The sequence below is a fragment of the Palaemon carinicauda genome, chromosome 8 (assembly GCF_036898095.1).
Source record: "Palaemon carinicauda isolate YSFRI2023 chromosome 8, ASM3689809v2, whole genome shotgun sequence".
Lineage (NCBI taxonomy): Eukaryota > Metazoa > Arthropoda > Malacostraca > Decapoda > Palaemonidae > Palaemon > Palaemon carinicauda.
This window is the reverse complement of record NC_090732.1, coordinates 12,291,588-12,310,116: the sequence shown is the minus strand read 5'-3', so window position 1 is coordinate 12,310,116 and position 18,529 is coordinate 12,291,588. Positions and strand designations below refer to the sequence as shown.

The 18,529-nt window shown below is 46.0% G+C and overlaps 1 protein-coding gene across 1 annotated transcript in view; it reads left to right on the top strand.

Annotated features, from left to right (window-relative positions):
* The window catches only part of Vps13D (vacuolar protein sorting 13D), a 390,232-nt gene that overhangs the window by 37,658 nt on the left and 334,045 nt on the right, over positions 1-18,529 (top strand). Inside the window, exons 6-8 of the mRNA XM_068377692.1 lie at positions 7,611-7,728; positions 7,911-8,866; positions 13,478-13,592. Of these exons, the coding sequence (XP_068233793.1) occupies positions 7,611-7,728; positions 7,911-8,866; positions 13,478-13,592 (1,189 nt within the window). The remainder of the gene's footprint in view (positions 1-7,610; positions 7,729-7,910; positions 8,867-13,477; positions 13,593-18,529) is intronic.

Here is an 18,529-nt window from a genome sequence, read left to right as displayed (position 1 = left end):
CAAGACGTATTCATACTCGCTGTAGAACCTGGAGTTTTCTCATCATATTTGGTGAAGTACTTTATTTTGGTTTGAGCTTTCGCAGTACAGGTGTTTTTCCTCAACATAAACTCTTGAACTCTTTATTGAATCGGATTATTTGTTGATGACTTGGATTGTTTTTGGAATTTTCTTTGACTAATTCAAAATGGCTGACCCTTCTCAAGTACCTAGATTTCGAAAGTGTAATGCTAGGGACTGTAATAGGCGTCTTCCAAAGGCTTCTCTCGACCCACATACTGTTTGTTCCAATTGTCGGGGTAAAACCTGTCAATTGGGAGATCGGTGTGAGGAATGCGTGGGCCTTTCGGAATTCGATTGGCTCGAATACGATAAATATGCACGTAGACTAGAGAGAGATAGGGTAAGGAGAAGTTCATCTAGGTCTGTAGATTTTTCCTCTCCACATGCCCCTGAACCTAATCCTTCCCCTGTAGTGGTTGTTCCTAACCCCCCTTCTAGCACTCAGGAACCGTCTATGCAAGACATGTTACGTGCTATTCATGCCTTGGGGGAGAGAGTTGAAGCGTTAGCAAGTGACCGTAATCAACTCATGGCTGACGTGAAGGAACTTAAGTGCCATAGTGCCACGGCGGAAAGTGGGAAAGTGATTAGTGCGCAAAGTGTTGTGAACAGTGTTGCGACCGAGGGTTCGTCTGTTCGTGCCTGTCGTTCACCTAGTCCGGGACCTCTTGCAAGCTCCCAAGCCCAGGGGAGAAGTAATGTCGTACGACTTATGGGTTCGAGAGGCCTTGATCAGCGAACAGACGTTCCCTCTATGGTATCAGGCGTATCTCACCAAGATCGCCCCTACCATAAGACGAGAGAGCCCATTTTTACCTCGTCTTCCGAAGGCTTTTCACGCAAGAAACCGTGGAGCAAGGTTTCTAGGCCTCTTAAACGGAAGTCGGTCCCTTCAGGACAGGTCCAACGTCCTGGATGTAGTCATTGGGACAGTTCGGACCCGTTGCAGTCATCGGATGACTGCTCGCCGCCTAAGCAAGGCAAAGTTGTGCCGTCTCAGACGCTTACCCCGTTGGTTACCGCACCCATTCCCGTGGACCCAAAATGGGTTATACTGCAGGACATGCAGTCTAAGCTTGCGTCCCTTATGGAAGACTACAATGCCGATAAGGTTTCCGTTGAGCCTAGCCGTTTATCTCATCGAGATCCTGGCCTTCAGCCACCCAAGCGTTCTGTTGTGCGTCCTGTTGACGCTGGTGTAGCCAAGTCACGTCAAGCGGTTGGGGTAGTACCACACTCGGTGCGGTCTCGTGTGGATTTTCAGCCGCATGTGGACGTTAGGCAACTTGCTGATGCGCCTGGTGACGTTCAGGACGTTCGCCAACCATCGGAGTTGACTTGTTTTGACGCTGAGCGTCAACTCCCGCAACCTAGAGTTGTTTTGACTGCGCAGACTAGGCGATCTAAGCAGTCTCGGGTGGACGCTGTGCGTCCTCACGCACCTGTTGTTGTTGACAGTTCTCAGACTGTCAAGCAGTTACAGGACGCTGCGTCCTGGTCCGCCACTTATGCACCAGTGCGGGTGGACGCTGCGTGTCAAGCATTGCCAACCCCTTTGCTTGTTTCTCATCAGTTGTCAGATGAGGAACTTTCGGATGAGGACGTTGCTGACCCATAGCCTGAGGATCATCTTTCAGATATTGATGAAACTAGAGCAGTTCCGCCATCCATGGACTTTAAGAAAGTTATGCTCATTTTTAAAGAGTTGTTTCCCGAACACTTTGTCTCTGTGGCTCCTCGTTTTAGGCGTACCTGCTGACATGCCAGCCTTTACAAAACTTACTCTCTCGCTCGTCCAAGAGAGCTTTACGGCTGTTAGGCGATTGGTTGGAAACCAAGAGGAGTTTAGGGAAGACGGCCTTTGCCTTCCCCCCATCTAAACTCTCGTCTAGATCGAGCGTCTGGTATGCCACGGGAGAAGTTCTCGGCTTGGGAGTCCCTGCCTCTGCCCAGGGCGACTTCTCAAGCCTTGTAGACTCTCCCCGCCGCCTAGCCATGAGACGCTCGAAGATTAGTTGGTCATCCTCAGACCTTGACCATCTACTTAAAGGCATTTTTAGAGCTTTTGAAGTTTTCAACTTCCTTGACTGGTGTTTGGGAGCCTTGAGTAGGAAAATCTTATCGGCCGATAGAGATGTCTCCTTACTCATTATGTCCTGCATGGATAAAGCCATCCGCGATGGATCCAATGAGCTCTCCTCCTCGTTTACTTCAGGAGTCCTTAAGAAGCGAGAGTCTCTTTGCTCTTTTCTGTCGGCAGGAGTGACTCCCTGTCAACGATCTGAGCTACTCTTTGCCCCTTTATCAAAGTTTTTGTTTCCTGAACTTTTGGTTAAGGACATAGCTTTGTCTCTAGTGCAGAAGGACACCCATGACTTGGTAGCGTCCTCTGCTCGCAAAGGGACTCCTTCGACTGCCTTTTCTGCTAGACCTAGGATAGACACTCCAGCGTCCAGGTTTATTCCGCCCTTTCGTGGCAGAGCCCCCAGCAGGGGAAGTTCTCGTGCCGAAGGAAAGAGAGGAAAGAGGAAAGGAGCCAAGTCCTCACGTGGCAGAGTCTGACTGCCCGCAGCTTCAGACAGCAGTAGGTGCCAGACTCAAGAACTTCTGGCGAGCCTGGGAGAAGAGAGGTGCAGACCAACAATCTGTGAGGTTGCTCAGAGAGGGGTACAAAATTCCATTTGTACACAAACCTCCTCTAGCGACTTCCCCCATCGATCTCTCTCCCAAGTACCGAGAGGAAGCAAAGAGACAAGCCCTGAAACTAGAAGTGTCTCTTTTGCTAGAGAAGGGAGCGGTGGTCAAAGTCTCGGACCTTCAATCACCGGGGTTTTACAACCGTCTCTTCCTAGTACCGAAGAAGACAGGAGGTTGGAGACCGGTGCTAGACGTCAGTGCTCTGAACGTCTTTGTCACGAAGACAAAGTTCACCATGGAGACCACGAAATCAGTCTTAGCAGCGGTCAGAAAGGGAGACTGGATGGGAATCACTCAGATTCCCAACCTTTTCTGAGGTTTGTGTTCGACAATGTGGTGTACCAGTTTCGGGCCCTGTGCTTTGGCCTAAGTCCTGCTCCTCTCGTGTTTACGAGGCTTATGAGGAATGTGGCAAAATTCCTCCATTTATCGGGTATCCGAGCCTCCCTTTACTTGGACGACTGGCTTCTCAGAGCCTCGTCCAGTCATCGCTGTCTGAAGGATCTCAATTGGACATTGGATCTGACCAAGGAATTGGGACTTTTGGTCAACATGGAAAAGTCACAGCTGATCCCATCCCAAACTATACTGTATTTAGGGATGGAGATTCGCAGTCCAGTTTTTCGGGCTTTTCCGTCTGCCCCCCGAATAGATCAAGCCCTGCTCGTAATCCAAAGGATGTTGAAGAGAGAACGTTGCTCAGTCAGGAATTGGATGAGTCTAATAGGAACTCTATCATCCCTGGAGCAGTTTGTCTCGCTAGGAAGGCTACACCTCCGACCTCTACAATTCCATCTAGCTTTTCACTGGAAAAAGGACAAGACGCTAGAGGCGGTCTCAATCCCGATTTCCGAAACAGTAAAGGCTTGCCTGAATTGGTGGAAAGACAATATCAGTCTAAGAGAGGGACTTCCTCTAGCAGTTCAGAAACCAAACCACGTTCTATTCTCAGACGCATCGGATTTGGGTTGGAGTGCGACACTGGACGGTCGGGAATGCTCAGGTCTGTGGACCTCAAGTCAGAGGAGCATGCACATCAACGGCAAGGAGCTTTTGGCAGTCCACCTGGCCTTGATGAGCTTCGAGAGTCTCCTTCGAGACAAAGTGGTGGAGATCAACTCAGACAACACCACAGCTTTGGCGTACATCTCCAAGCAAGGAGGCACCCACTCCCTGACACTGTACGAGATCGCAAGGGACCTGCTCATTTGGTCAAGAGATCGAGGCATCTCCCTGGTAACGAGGTTTATCCAGGGCGACTTGAACGTTCTAGCAGATTGCCTCAGTCGGAGGGGTCAGGTAATTCCTACAGAATGGACCCTCCACAAGGACGTGTGCAAGAGGCTTTGGGCGACTTGGGGTCAACCCACCATAGACCTCTTTGCAACCTCAATGACCAAGAGGCTTCCAATCTATTGCTCTCCAGTCCCAGACCCAGCAGCAATACATATAGACGCCTTTCTCCTAGATTGGTCTCATCTAGACTTATATGCATTCCCACCATTCAAGATTGTCAAAAAGGTACTGCAGAAATTCGCCTCTCACGAAGGGACAAGGTTGACGTTAGTTGCTCCCCTCTGGCCCGCGAGAGAATGGTTCACCGAGGTACTTCGATGGCTGGTAGACTTTCCAAGAAGTCTAACTCTAAGAGTAGACCTGTTACGTCAGCCCCACGTAAAGAAGGTACACCAAGGCCTCCACGCTCTTCGTCTGACTGCCTTCAGACTATCGAAAGACTCTCTAGAGCTAGAGGCTTTTCGAAGGAGGCAGCCAGTGCGATTGCAAGAGCGAGGAGAGCTTCTACCATTAGAGTTTACCAATCGAAGTGGGAAATCTTCCGAGACTGGTGCAAGTCAGTATCTGTATCCTCGTCCAGTACCTCTGTAGCCCAAATCGCTGATTTTCTCTTATACCTGAGAAGAGTTCGCTCCCTTTCAGCTCCCACGATCAAGGGCTACAGGAGCATGTTGGCTTCGGTCTTCCGGCATAGAGGCTTAGATCTTTCCAACAATAAAGATCTACAAGATCTCCTTAAGTCTTTTGAGACCTCTAAGGAACGTCGTTTGGCTACTCCTGGATGGAACTTAGACGTGGTCCTAAGGTTCCTGATGTCAGACAGGTTTGAGCCTTTACATTCAGCCTCCCTGAAGGATCTCACTCTTAAGACTCTTTTCCTGGTGTGCTTGGCCTCGGCTAAAAGAGTTAGTGAGCTTCATGCCTTCAGCAAGAACATCGGTTTTTCGACAGAAAAAGCCACTTGTTCTCTTCAACTTGGTTTCCTGGCCAAGAATGAACTGCCTTCTCGTCCTTGGCCTAAATCTTTTGATATTCCTAGCTTATCAGAGATCGTAGGCAACGAACTAGAGAGAGTTGTATGCCCCGTTAGAGCTCTTAAGTTCTATTTAGCTCGTACTAAGCCTTTACGAGGTAAATCTGAAGCGTTATGGTGTTCGGTTAAGAAACCATCCTTACCTATGTCAAAGAATGCTTTGTCATATTTTATCAGATTTTTAATACGAGAAGCCCATTCCCACTTGAGTGAGGAAGACCGATCTTTGCTTAAGGTTAAGACGCACGAGGTTAGAGCTGTAGCAACTTCCGTGGCCTTCAAGCAAAATAGATCTCTGCAAAGTATCATGGACGCGACCTTTTGGAGAAGCAAGTCAGTGTTCGCGTCATTTTACTTGAAAGATGTCCAGACTCTTTACGAGGACTGCTACACACTGGGTCCATTCGTAGCAGCGAGTGCAGTAGTGGGTGAGGGTTCAACCACTACACTTCCCTAATTCCAATATCCTTTTAATCTGTCTCTTGAAATGTTTTTAATATTGTTTTATGGGTTGTTCGGAAGGCTAAGAAGCCTTTCGCATCCTGGTTGATTTGGCGGGTGGTCAAAGTCATTTCTTGAGAGTGCCCAGATTAGGGGTTTGATGAGGTCCTGTTGTATGGGTTGCAGCCCTTGATACTTCAGCTCCTGGGAGTCTGTCAGCATCCTAAGAGGATCGCTGGGCTCCGTGAGGAAGACAGACTTACAAGGCAGAGTAATCGTCTAAGTCAACTTCCTTACCAGGTACCTATATATTTTGGTTTTGTTATATTGATAACTGTCAAAATGAAAAAACTCTTAGCTTATACGCTGTAAACTTAATTAACTCTGGTCTCTACCCACCGCCTTGGGTGTGAATCAGCTATTATATATTCACCGGCTAAGTTAAATATTTAAAATGATATTTTAATTATAAAATAAATTTTTGAATATACTTACCCGGTGAATATATAAATTAAATGACCCTCCCTTCCTCCCCAATAGAGACGCAGCGGGACGAGAAGAATTGAAGGGTTTGTTTACATGCAAAAGTGGTATCTGGCCGACAGTTGGCGCTGGTGGGCACACCCGCAACCTTCATAGCGATCGCTCGCGAGTTTTTTGAGTGTGTTTTCTGTCGAGCCGCAGAGTTGCAGCTATTATATATTCACCGGGTAAGTATATTCAAAAATTTATTTTATAATTAAAATATCATTTTTATTCTTGAGAATAAAAAAAACAAACTTACTCTCTTTACCCTAATCCCTTTCCTCTGGGGGACAAACCAGAATAATATCAGACTCATACTGAAACGTATAAATTGCTGGTGGTGGTCTATGTGAAGCACTCAAGCTTGGTATATCATGCCATTATTGTTGCAACATAGCTAAGATTAACAATCTTGCTTCTCAATTTTGGTTTTTAATGTTGTGGTTTGCCTTTTATGTATGTAGGACTTATTTCAGGATCATCAAGGTAGTATTCTGCTTTTAGAATGTTTTTGGGCCTAATGCTCCGTTAATCTGCTTTTATTAGAAGACATAGACCAGCATACCCTTTTACGCTTTGGTTCAACTATGTTATTAAAATGATAAGGTGTGCAGAATACTCTATATGTTTGGATGAACAAATGACAAAAGTTAGACTTTGCCATTCTGTGGGGTTAGGTAACAGAGATTACCACAAACCGTGTAAACCCCATGGGGGGAATAATACATGAGGTGCACTGTAGGCATTATTTAAGTGTCTTCACAGGATTCCTTTGGCCCCTAACTGCACTTTATATTTTACTTTACCTCCACTCATGCTTCTTTTCTTTATAATTACTGTCCAATCTCTTGTAACTTTTACTTCATAGCCCTGCTGCTGGGTTTTCCCCAAATTTCACATTGGCACTGAATGACCAATGTCCCAGTACTGTACTGGGCTATATAACCCAACTTCATAAATCCATCTGTTGATTCTGAATGGCATAAATCTGTGAATTTTGGCTGGCCCCATCATCAACAGGAGTACAATACTGTACTCACCTCCCATACCAAGTCACTGGTGTGTGTGTGTGCGCAGTTAACTCACTACCTCATAGTAGACTTTAAAACACCAGTGAGTTGGTAAAAGATGATTTGCCACAACTAAAAGATTTACAGCCATTTTGAGGTCCATTATGGGGCTGTGAGTTGACGTTCTATAGAAAACCTCGTTGATATCAATATTTGTTGTGATGGACTTTTAAAGTTCTTAATGACCCCGCCGATCCATCGTCTGGGTAAGTGATTTGGTGTTGGGAGGAAAGAGGACCATCTCTATGTCATGGAGAACCTGAATAGATTGTGGATGTCTGGGACCATTGCTAAAGGATATCAGGTCCTTGAAACTTAACCCTTGCTGCTGTAGGTACGGCACATGTGTCAGGAAGAAGTGACAGAACTAATTCAGAAACAGATTGTGCATAGCCCATCCAAAACTCAGGCAACAAGCTCTTGTTTTTTATTTATTTTTTGAAGAAAGGAGAGCTAATCTTCTAATTTTATATCTTTTCTTTCAGGTTTGTGTATGGTGGTGATTGCAAAATGGCTTACAAATTATTGGAGTTGAACAACATGGGAGTGTATTGGGATACTAGCACTGAAATGTATAGTAACAAGTCGCTTGGAGATTTGGCAGTAAGTTTAGAGTGTGCTATTGAGTATAGCCTCTGGGATAAGAAGTGTTTGAAAAATATTTTGTAATATTTTAGCGATTTCCCGTGTACTTGGTCATAAACATGATGTTTATAATTCCTGAATTTTTTTAAAATTTTAACTTTATTTCTTCAAATTTGTAATATGTCAAATTATTTTTACAGGTTCATATGTTGCAAGCCATAGAGAAAAGAGACCATGAATATGTGTTAGCTCCTGTAAGTGCGACTGCCTGTGTTAAGCGTAATTTAAGTGAAGCTCCATTACGTTCTCGTTCAACACCCCGAATAACTTGTGATCTAAAACTTGAGAAATTTCCGCTTTGCTTAAGTGATTCTCAGTATAGGCAAGCTTTAAAGTGGAACAAAGAATACGACCGTTTAGATAGAGTTCGTCTTTATAGGAAATGGAGACCTAGTTGTTCTGTGAAAGAAAGTACATACGATTGGTGGCAATATGCTATTCAAAGTCATTTAGACAGAATTCATAGAAGGTATGTTGGCCGAAATTGGACTTTTGCTTTGCAAAGAGCTGCAGATATTGTTAAATATGTAAATATTTATAGTGAACATCTTAGAAATCCAGCTTTGGTTACAACAGAGTCCAAGGCTCATAAGATAAAAGTAGAACAGTTATTGAACTTTAATGAGTTGAGGTACTTGCGTGAATTGGCCATGGAGAGAGTTTCTAAAGAGCTGCTTGCTTCAAAGAAAGAAAAATCACAGGTTCAGGCAGTGAATAGCCCAGACGAGTTAGCATCACCAACACAGAGTGGCGAAGGTATTCTTCAGCGATGGTTCCCGACTTGGGGTGGATGGTATTCGTCAGGTACAACACCCACTACACCCCCTGGAGATGAAACTCATCTTGATCAAGAGTTAGAATCACCTGAATCAAGTCAGGAAGAACCACAGACACACCCTGAGCCAGAGAAACAAACACCGGGTTCATTAGAGGAGGAGATTTTATACGTACTTTCAGATAGCATGGAAAACAACACCTTCATGAAAAGAGATGCCGTTTTTTGTCAGTTGAGCTTTTCATTGAAACGAGGATCGTTTTCATTAACATCTGTCAAGCTGCCATCCCCAGGGGGAAGTCCTGAAGAAAAAGATAAACGGTAAGAAGATATTGTCCGTATATTTATGTAGATTTATGAAACTACACATAAAAGCTAATTTCTTACTGTGTAATAAAGTTATACTATTCATTCACTGCATGTCATGATTGAATTTTATAGTTCCAATATTTACTCATTAAGACGGATTAAAGAAGGCTCTTGTGAATCAGATTTAAAGCAAATTCATACATGATGTGAATTAACAAAAAGTATGGACACATCATAAACATGGAGTAAGTACAAATATATAAAATATTGAAGGAATAAATGAAAAGATTTGCTGTAAGTAAAATACCTAAAAACTCATGGCATTTAATATGTTCCATACTCTAATGAAGTACTGTACACTGTTATTGAGCTTAAATCATTGTCTGTGTCTATGAAATAAGCTATCATTAAACATTAATGACTGCCAGCTTTTGGAATACGCAGTCACTCAACATTAATCATGATAGATGGCAAAAAAAAAAAAAACTTTGGGGCATATTCAGAAAAGAGTTTGTAGTATATTTAAGAGAAGAGTCAAATCTTTAGGCTATGACTCACATCTAATTGATTGTTAAATATGAAGTTTTATCATACAGTAAAACAATGATAGGCTACAACTTTATATTGAAGATGTAGAGAAAAAATAAAGATGAAAATAAACATCTAGGTAGAATGCATATCACTGACCACTGCGATTCATATGACGTTTCAGGCCAAAATTAGCAAATCTTCCTCACTAGTAAAAATTAAAGGGAGTAATTTTTATTTCATATGACTTTACTATTGTTTTCTATTAGATATTGTGTTTGAATAAGTTACGATATTTGCAGAATTGATTTTTATATATATATTCTTGAAAATTGTACAGTAGAATGAGATTAGCTGTCCCTCCTCAGCTGTTAATTGTGTTTTAATAAAACACTGGTACCTTAAGATAATATAGTAGTCAAGCATACATTACCAAATATATACCATACTTTTTGTGGAAATATAGTTTTATGTTGATGGATCTTACCTGGAAGTCACATTGCTAAAATCCAAGAATCATGAGCTTCTAGACCTTAAAATGAAAATAAAAGTGAGTTTCCACTCAAAATCCCATCCCCACCCCTTTGGGAGCCACCAAGCTGTTGTGTTCCCCAGGGATAGACTTGTTTGCTACCTGGCTAAACAGGAAGCTCCCTGTGTTCTGCTCTCATGTTTCAGACCCTTGGCCCTTGTTCAAAGATGTCTTCAGCATCCATGAGATCACCTAAATGCATATGTCTTTCCTCTGTCTGGCCTGACCCATCCTCAAATCAACAGAGGGATGATTATGGCTGGACTCAAGCTGACCCTAGTGGCTTCCAGATTATCACATGCCTTGTGGTATCCCAATCTGTTAGCACTACTAGTGGAGGTCTCGAAAGAACTACACCAGTAATCCACGCTTGAACTTCATGGTTAGAGGTTATCCAGCATCTCTGAGAGTAAGGATTTGTGTGATGCACTGCATTGAAGATGATTTTGGTACCTGTGACGGTCCTCTACACTTGTCTTTCAGGGCATGGTTAGAGGCTATCCAGCATCTCTGAGATTAAGGATTTTTGTGATTCACTACATTGGAGATGATCTGGGTACCTGTGTTGGTCCTCTGCAGCTGTCTATCTGGGAAAGTTGGCTATCTTCTGTAATTTGTGTTGTAGAAGGATACTTGTCTGGTTGGAGCATCTCTAGTGGAGATCTCGGATTTCCTCCTCTTCTTTCCCTAAGAGATGTGTCCCTCAATCCCGACTGTCATAGCCTACTGCTCAATCTTGAGCATGGGGTTTCGACAATGATATAGGTCCTTTCTTCTTCTTGGGAATTGTCTTTGCTCATGAAGACCTCAGGCTCCAGAATGGGATATGACTCTCCTTCTCAAGGCTCTTGCGAGTACCCTGGTTGATCATTTGAGAAGGTCATCAGACAAAAATCTGACTCTCAAGATTGTTATTCAGCTAGCCTTAGCTTCTTGAAGAGAGTAGGTGAGTTTCTCGATTTCTCTTACTTAGTCACTCAGGCTGAGGGGTGGAAGGAGGTCTCCTTTAGTTTTGTGCCTGGCTTTGTGGCCAAAACTTAAAACCTTTCAGTGCAGTGGAGGACCTCAGGTTCGAGACCTCCGTTCCCTTTGTATGCAAAGTTTTGGTTGATGATTGAGAAGAAATGCATTTGTGTTTTGTAAGGGCTCTGTGGTGCTTTATACAGGTAAAGAGGACCCCACACTTAGAACTGAATGTCAGCGACTCTTCCTTAGCACTGGCAGGACCCAGAAAATGTCAAGGAATACAGTTGGCCTGCTGTATTCTGAAGAAGCAAGATGCAGTGGCATCCAAGTTTGCGAGGTAATTGAATTAGAGAAATTTACTGAATCTAAGAAACTCATCACTCAAGGTACCTTCTTTTTTTTTCCTTGGAACTGGTAGAGCTGACAGCTGAGAAGTGGAGAAAGTCAAATTAAGATTTGCTTTTCCACTGAGCAGTATTGTTTAGGAGGCGCAAACTTTCCTCCTTGAACAACTGTTCCTGGTCATCTCCTCCTCCTCCAAGGAAAACTTCAGAATCAGCCATTAGGCTGGAATCAAGTAGGAGTGATCCCAGAGCTGCATCATCAACATTGCGGAATCCTTTGGATTCTTCTCATCTGTTTTGCCAGCGAAGGGCTGGGAACCTTAATCGGAGAGGGAGAGGTAGGAGAGGCCCTAAGGTATGCTTGGCAGAGAAACGGATAAGATGGCAAGTTTACGGGACAGAGCAGTGGATGGTGGACATTCTTCGCTTCAGTTACCACCACCTGTTCACTAGCACTGCTCCTCCTCTCATGATGGCTCCGAGGATGTGGTTCTTCTGTCACCCACCCAAAAATGGAAAAAGACCTTGCTCTGCACTAGGAAGTGCAGATATGGAGCTCCAGGATGGGTCTCGAGGCTTCTTCGGTTGTCTTTTTTTGCTCTAGAAGGCTTCAGGGGGTTAGCAAACCATAATTTGTTTCTCAGCACTGAACAAGTTTATCCACCAAACTCGGTTCAGGATGGAGACACCCAGCATTGTCAGATATATAGTAAAGGAATAATTTTATGATCTCACTCAATCTCAGATATGCATACTTCCAAAGTCCCATATTGTAAATTGTTCCTCAAGAAAGTATCAACGCTTTGTTATTGGGAGCAAAGTCTTTCAGTTCAAAGTTCTATGGTTAAGGCTGTCCATGCTCCTCGAAGTAGTCCCAACTTACTTATCATTGGGACAGTCTTCTCTCATTTTGTTGCAACCTGGAGATTTTGACATATCTAGAGAAGTTTCTGCTCTCTCCCAAGAAACACATGATATACTTGGGCATGGACATGAATACTTAAGCCGGGAAAGTATATTCATCTCAGCTCAGAATAACCCTATGCAGGAAAGTAGTTTTTCCTCTCCTTCATCAGGTACAATAACCAACACAACAATGACAACAACTTCTAGGTCACTTGATATCATTAGAGAAACTTGTTTCTTACTGTTATCTCCATCTACAGTTGTTGTAATAGTATCTAAAGAGACGCTGGATACAAGCGGCGGACTCTCCTTGGGACCGGTACCAATTGAGCATGACACCAAACTCGACCTACTTCGGTGGCTAGACGAGGTGTATCTATTTCAGGGTCTCCATTAAATTTTTCCCTCCAGATCTCTTGCCCCCCTTCTCATGGACCATCTGGCATCAAGACAGTGAGCACAGGAGGACAAGTGTCTTCACATCAGTGTTCTGGAGTTGAAGGCATCTTGCCTATCACTTCGGCACTGAGGAACGGCAATTCAACCGAAATGCAGTACAGTAGTCCTCTCGGCCCGGTTCATTCAACATGTTGATTCCGAAGGGTCTTTGTGGGCTTCCCCAACAATAGACATGTTTGCTATAAGCCTCAACAAAAAGCTGCTAATCTACTCACTAGTAGCCTACCAGACCCAGCAGCATCACTCGAGAATGTTCCAGCATCCATGGGACAACTTCGACGGCTATGCTTTTCCACCCTTGTACCCTCTGAAGAGCTATTAACAAGGTGTTGTAATCCCAAAATCTAAAGTTGACTTATTAACTCTGAAATGAACTTGTACAAATCTCTACTCTTCACTGTCATAGCTTTTATTGAAGTTCCTTTACCAGGTACCTTACCAAATGAAGGAAGTCATTACCATTAATTAGTAATGACTTTTAAACTCTTTTTCACAGTTTATTTCAAGCATTGTAGTAATGGTTTGTGAATCCTACAAATTGCCTCTTTTACCAAAAATTTCCAGCCAGTGAGATTGGTGGGCACTTCTGCCATACTTTGTAATAAAAGCTGCAATTGAACAAGTTCAGGAAATATGATAATTGGTTCCTCCAAGGATATGGAATCATCCCCTATTATTTGTCCCTTTTGTACTTGTACTTGTTGTTCCACATTTACATGTTTTATAGGCATATGTAAAATAAGAGTTTTATACTGTATTTATTGAAGTGAAAATTATTGAGCTTAGCATATTGTTTAATGACTCCTTTCATAAACCAAAAACAAGTATTCATTAAGCAGTAATATGTATTACTGCCTAGGTTGGAATCTAATTTTCTGTTATTTGCAGGATTGAACTGTTTGAATTGGAATTTGCCAATGTGAAAATGGCCTTGGAGTCACGCCCCAGGAATAAATCATACAAGTTTGATATTGAACTAGGATCTCTAAGTTTGCATGATAAGGTGAGATTTTTCAAATTAGCACATTCATACAGTGTACAAATACTGTAGTTTACTCTTGTTATCAGGTGTGTCCAAATATTTTTTGCCTATTGTACCCTTTATTGTCTTCCCTTACTGCCCACGATGTCTGAACAAACTCGGTTTTATTTAGGATAATGCAAATAATGTATTAATTATTAAAAGACTGTATTGCAGGAATGTTGGTCAATAAATCCAAATATATTACACAAATGAAAAATCTGACTTAATAACAAAATGCTAGAGAATTACTTGAACAACTTGGTGTGAGATGTGAGGCTGATGTTCACTGATGATTTTTTCCATTCTTGGTGATATTGAGGCTACTACAATGATCACGCTTTGTTCCAGGTTGACATTTAGTTTGTGTCTCTGTTTCAATTTCAAGATGCCTCACAAAGATAGGTAGACCCAAGTTTTAACAAAGCCATTCTTTAATGATTATTTGTTCCAACACGGAGACTTACCTCGAACTACTTTCTTAGGAGATACCTGGAATCTCCTCTCATCCGACCAGAGTTTTGTGTAGTTTACCCTACTTCCGTTTTCTGTGAGGACTACCCCAGGCGGAAGGATACTTGCCCTGAGGCCAATCCCCGGTCAGGCCGCGTGCTAGCTTGGGTCTCGACCCTCAGTAAGTTCTCTGGTTGCGTCGTGATATCATCTCGACGCTCTCCTATTTCAGTGCGACTCTTTGTGTCCCGCGTGTCTCCCACGTGGTATCGCTGTGCTCTCCCTTGTGTTCTCGCGGTTTCGCTTGATATCCTTGTGCATTCCCTTGTGTTTCCACGTGTGATCCTTATCCTTTTATCCTTTCCATTGCGTTCCTGTGTCTTGCGATGTTGTGTTAGTGCGTGATGGTGATGGAGCATCCCCGCCGTTGTCCTGGGTCTAGGACCGGGAAGTTGTGTGGTGCGTTCTTATCCAAGCCGGAAGTTGATCCGCATTCCCTTTGCTCGTCCTGCAGAGGTAGTTTGTGTTCTCCAACGGACACGTGCCCGGAGTGCGTGTCGTGGAATGAGGTGCAGTGGGTACGTTTTGGTACTAAGAAAATGAAGTCTGCCAAGAGGTCGCCCAGGAAGATTAGCACCTCTTCGCCTTTGACGTCCCCAGGAGGAAAGTCTGATGGGGTTTCCCTTCCATCTTCCCCTACCCAGAGTAGGGGACGAGGTAAGTCCGTTGCGGGGGAAGAAACCATTGGTTCTTCCCCAGGAGTCTTCTCTTCGGGATAGTGGGGTTGCTGCTTCTTTACAGGCAAGGGGGGGACCTGAAGGTGAAGTTGGTGGGGGTCCTCGAGACGATGCCCTTATGCTTGCGGGGCACGTCTCCTCGGATGACCCCAGGTGGGGTAAGAATGTCCCTGTTTCTTCGCCCGCTTCATGGGCCTATATTTCAGGTACCTCCGCAGCTGAAGGCGCCTCAGAGAAGGAAGACTCTCCGTTGGCGGATCCCCTCGCATGGCTGCCCCCGAAGACGCCCGGTAGATCCCCGTTGAGGATGGAGGAGGGCCTTGGTTCCTGGTTCCCGAATGCCGAGCGGCCACGATCTCCCCCAGCTCTTCTTTCGTCAGTTCCGGATGTATTTCTACAACCTTCGACCTCCGGAACATAGCAAGTCATCAACCCGCCCACTCTCCACGCCCCTGCCCCGCGGAAGTGTTACGGGGATTCGTTGGAATCTTCAGTGGGGGGCTCATCAGTCTCGTCGGGAGGAGAAGCGCAAAGGAGACATCGGCGGAAACGGGACAGATCCAGGAGAAGGCGCTCCCATTCGAGGTCGAGGTCGAGGTCCAGGCCGCGGCATGGAAGAAGGCGGTCCAGGTCCCCGAGGGGGAAATTCAGGAGGAGCAGATCTCCAAGGGGAGAATGAGTCCTCGTCCCCGCAGTAAGCTCGCGGACTTCACTTCGATCCCGAGCACTGCGGGTTGGCTCCCCAGAGATAAGTCTCCAGGAAGGTCCTCCTCCAGGCACAGGCTTGACCCTCGGAGGGACGCGTCCCCGAGACCCCCTTCCGACAGGCGTAAGACCACGAAAGCGCCGTCTCAATCCGCCCAGCGGAGGGAGTCGCCTTTTTGGATGGGCAGCCTCGTCGAGTCATCGAAGGCAGCTCTGACTCTAGACAAACAGGGACAGCATCCTCCGTCGGGCAAGCCCACGGAAGCCGCACCCTCCATGATGAAGGACAGACGGAGGACGGAAGCACTCGCCTCCGCGGCAGTGCCCGTCCTACATTCACAACTTTATGCGGAGGAGCCCGTTGAGGCAGTGGCTCGATGCCAGACGGAGGACGCTAACGACGACACGGAGGCCGCGCCAGCAGAGTACTCGGCCTATAAGAGAGTGTTAGGCCTCATAAGGAAGCATCACAGGATAGAGGAACCTGTTCCCTCCGACGAGGATGCCTGGCGTTCTAGCCTCTATAGGCTAATGGAGGCCCCTGTCCAGCAAAAACCCTCCTTAGCTCTTCCTGTGGCCAGAGACGTGAGACTTGGTCGTACTCACGTCAACAAGATTGTGGCGGGCAATGCGGAAGCCCCCAAATCACAGAGTACTTCGAAATTACTCCAGGGACTAAGGTCCCAAAGTAAATTCTATTTACTAGAAGGACAACGGCCAGGAGCCTGTAAGATGGAGGCCTCCCTTGAAGTTTTGGGCCAGAGAGCCCTGGAGGACAAAGCCTCGTCAGCCCCGATCTGTTTCTCCCAATCAAGAGGCGACGATGATGGAGGAGATGGCCAAGGACCTGGTCAACGTCGCCTCCTGGTTAGACTGGTGGGCCTCGACTCTAGTGGGCGTCCAGGCCTTCTACGACCTATCAGTCCCAGCTAACCAAGCGCTCCTGAAGGAACTGATTATTTCGGGAGGTAGGGCGTTAAAATTTTTAACGTTCCAGTCCCTAGCTCAGTCGGCCAACTGGGTACTTAGAAGAAGGGACACGGTATTGAGCAAGTTGTCCAGGCGGATCCCGGACAGGGAGGCGAGGGCTTTAAGGAGCCTGCCCGTGTTGGGTGACGTGCTTTTCTCCTTGAAGGAGGCGGAGGAGATTATGGAGAAAGTGATGAAGAGGAAGGAAGTGAGCGTCCCCAGACCTCAAGCCATGAGGAGGCCCGCTCACAGGAGACCTCGAGCCTCTCCTAGCCAGACAAGGAGAGACGTTCCTTCTATGTCTTGGTCGCAGCCGTCGCAGCCCCCCCCGTAGAGGAGCACCGTCAGCGCCAGCCACTTTTAGGACGTCATACTCAGCCTCCAGGAGAGGGCGTTCAGGTAGATCCTCCAGGAGAAGGTAGGGTGAGAGGCCCCCTACTCCTGCCCAAGCCTCAGGTAGGGGGATGCCTGAGACCTTTTTGGCAAGCATGGAAAGACCACGGAGCGGAACCGTGGACATTGACAGTGTTGAAGGAGGGGTACAGACTACCGTTCCTGGCAGAACCTCCACCTCTGATTCCGGCCAACCAAGCGGAGTGGTTGGTACCCAAGGATCCTTTGAAGAGAGTAGCCTTACAGGAAGAAGTCTCCACGATGTTAGCGAAAGGAGCAATGGAAACGGTACAACAACTGGGTCCGGGGTTCTACAGTCGACTCTTTCTAGTGGAGAAAGCGACGGGAGGTTGGAGACCAGTCATAGATCTGTCGGCCCTCAACAAGTTTGTGTGCAAGACCGACTTCAAGATGGACACCCCGAGGTCGGTCCTAGAGTCCTTGAGGGAAGGGGACTTCATGATGTCCTTAGACCTCAAGGACGCTTATTTTCAGATCCCAATCCACCCCTCCAGCAGGAAGTATCTTCGGGTGAGATGGGGTGCCCAGATCTTGCAGTTCAAGACCCTCTGCTTCGGTCTGTCAACAGCTCCTCAGGTCTTTACGACAGTCTCAGTTTGGGCTCACGAACGGGATATTCGCCTGATTCGTTACCTGGACGACTGGTTGCTCCTTTCATCCTCAGAGGAAGTTTTGAAGGAACAAGGCGTGGAGCTACTACAGTTCTGCAAAGTTCTGGGCATCACCGTCAACCTGGAGAAGTCTCACCTGTTTCCCTCCACCAAGATTACTTACTTGGGGATGGTTCTGGACTCCCTACTAGTGAGAGCCTTTCCCTCGGAGGAGAGGTTAAACAACCTGGACCAGGTCCTCCGCCCTTTCTTATCAGGACATCCCAGGAAAGCGAAGGACTGGCAGAGGTTAATAGGTCACCTAGTATCTTTGGAGAAACTGGTTCCCCAAGGGAGACTCAGACTCAGGAGTATCCAGTGGAACCTGAAGGGACTCTGGAACCAAGTAGACTCCCCCCACAATGTAGTTCCTGTACTTCCAGAGACGAGAGAATCCCTGGAGTGGTGGCAAGATCGGACGAACACCCTCAAGGGGAGGCCCTTCGCAGACAAGCCTCCCGAAATGCTCCTCTTCACAGACTCCTCCAAGGAAGGATGGGGCGCTCACCTTCTCGGGAAGTCAGCAAGAGGTGTTTGGACTGAGGAAGAAAAAGCTCAACACATCAACATCCTAGAGATGAGAGCTGTTCGGAAAGCGTGCCTACAGTTCGTCAGTCTTCTACGGGGAAACACAGGAAACACAGTGGCGTTGATGTGCGACAACGCCACAGTAGTAGCATACTTAAAGAAACAGGGAGGACTGAAATCGAAGGAGTTGTGCGATCTCACGTTGGAGATCCTGGATTGGGCCGAGTCAGAACAAATCGGGATCAGAGCGAGGTTCATTCCAGGAAAAAGAAATGTCCTGGCAGACGGACTCAGCAGGATGGGCCAAGTGGTGGGAATCGAGTGGTCTCTGCACCCAGAAGTAGCCAGGCTCATCATCCGGAAGTGGGGTTCGCCAGTAATGGATCTTTTCGCGACAAGGTTGAACGCAGAACTCCACGTATTCTGTTCTCCTGTCCCAGACCCAAGGGCGGCATGGGAGGAC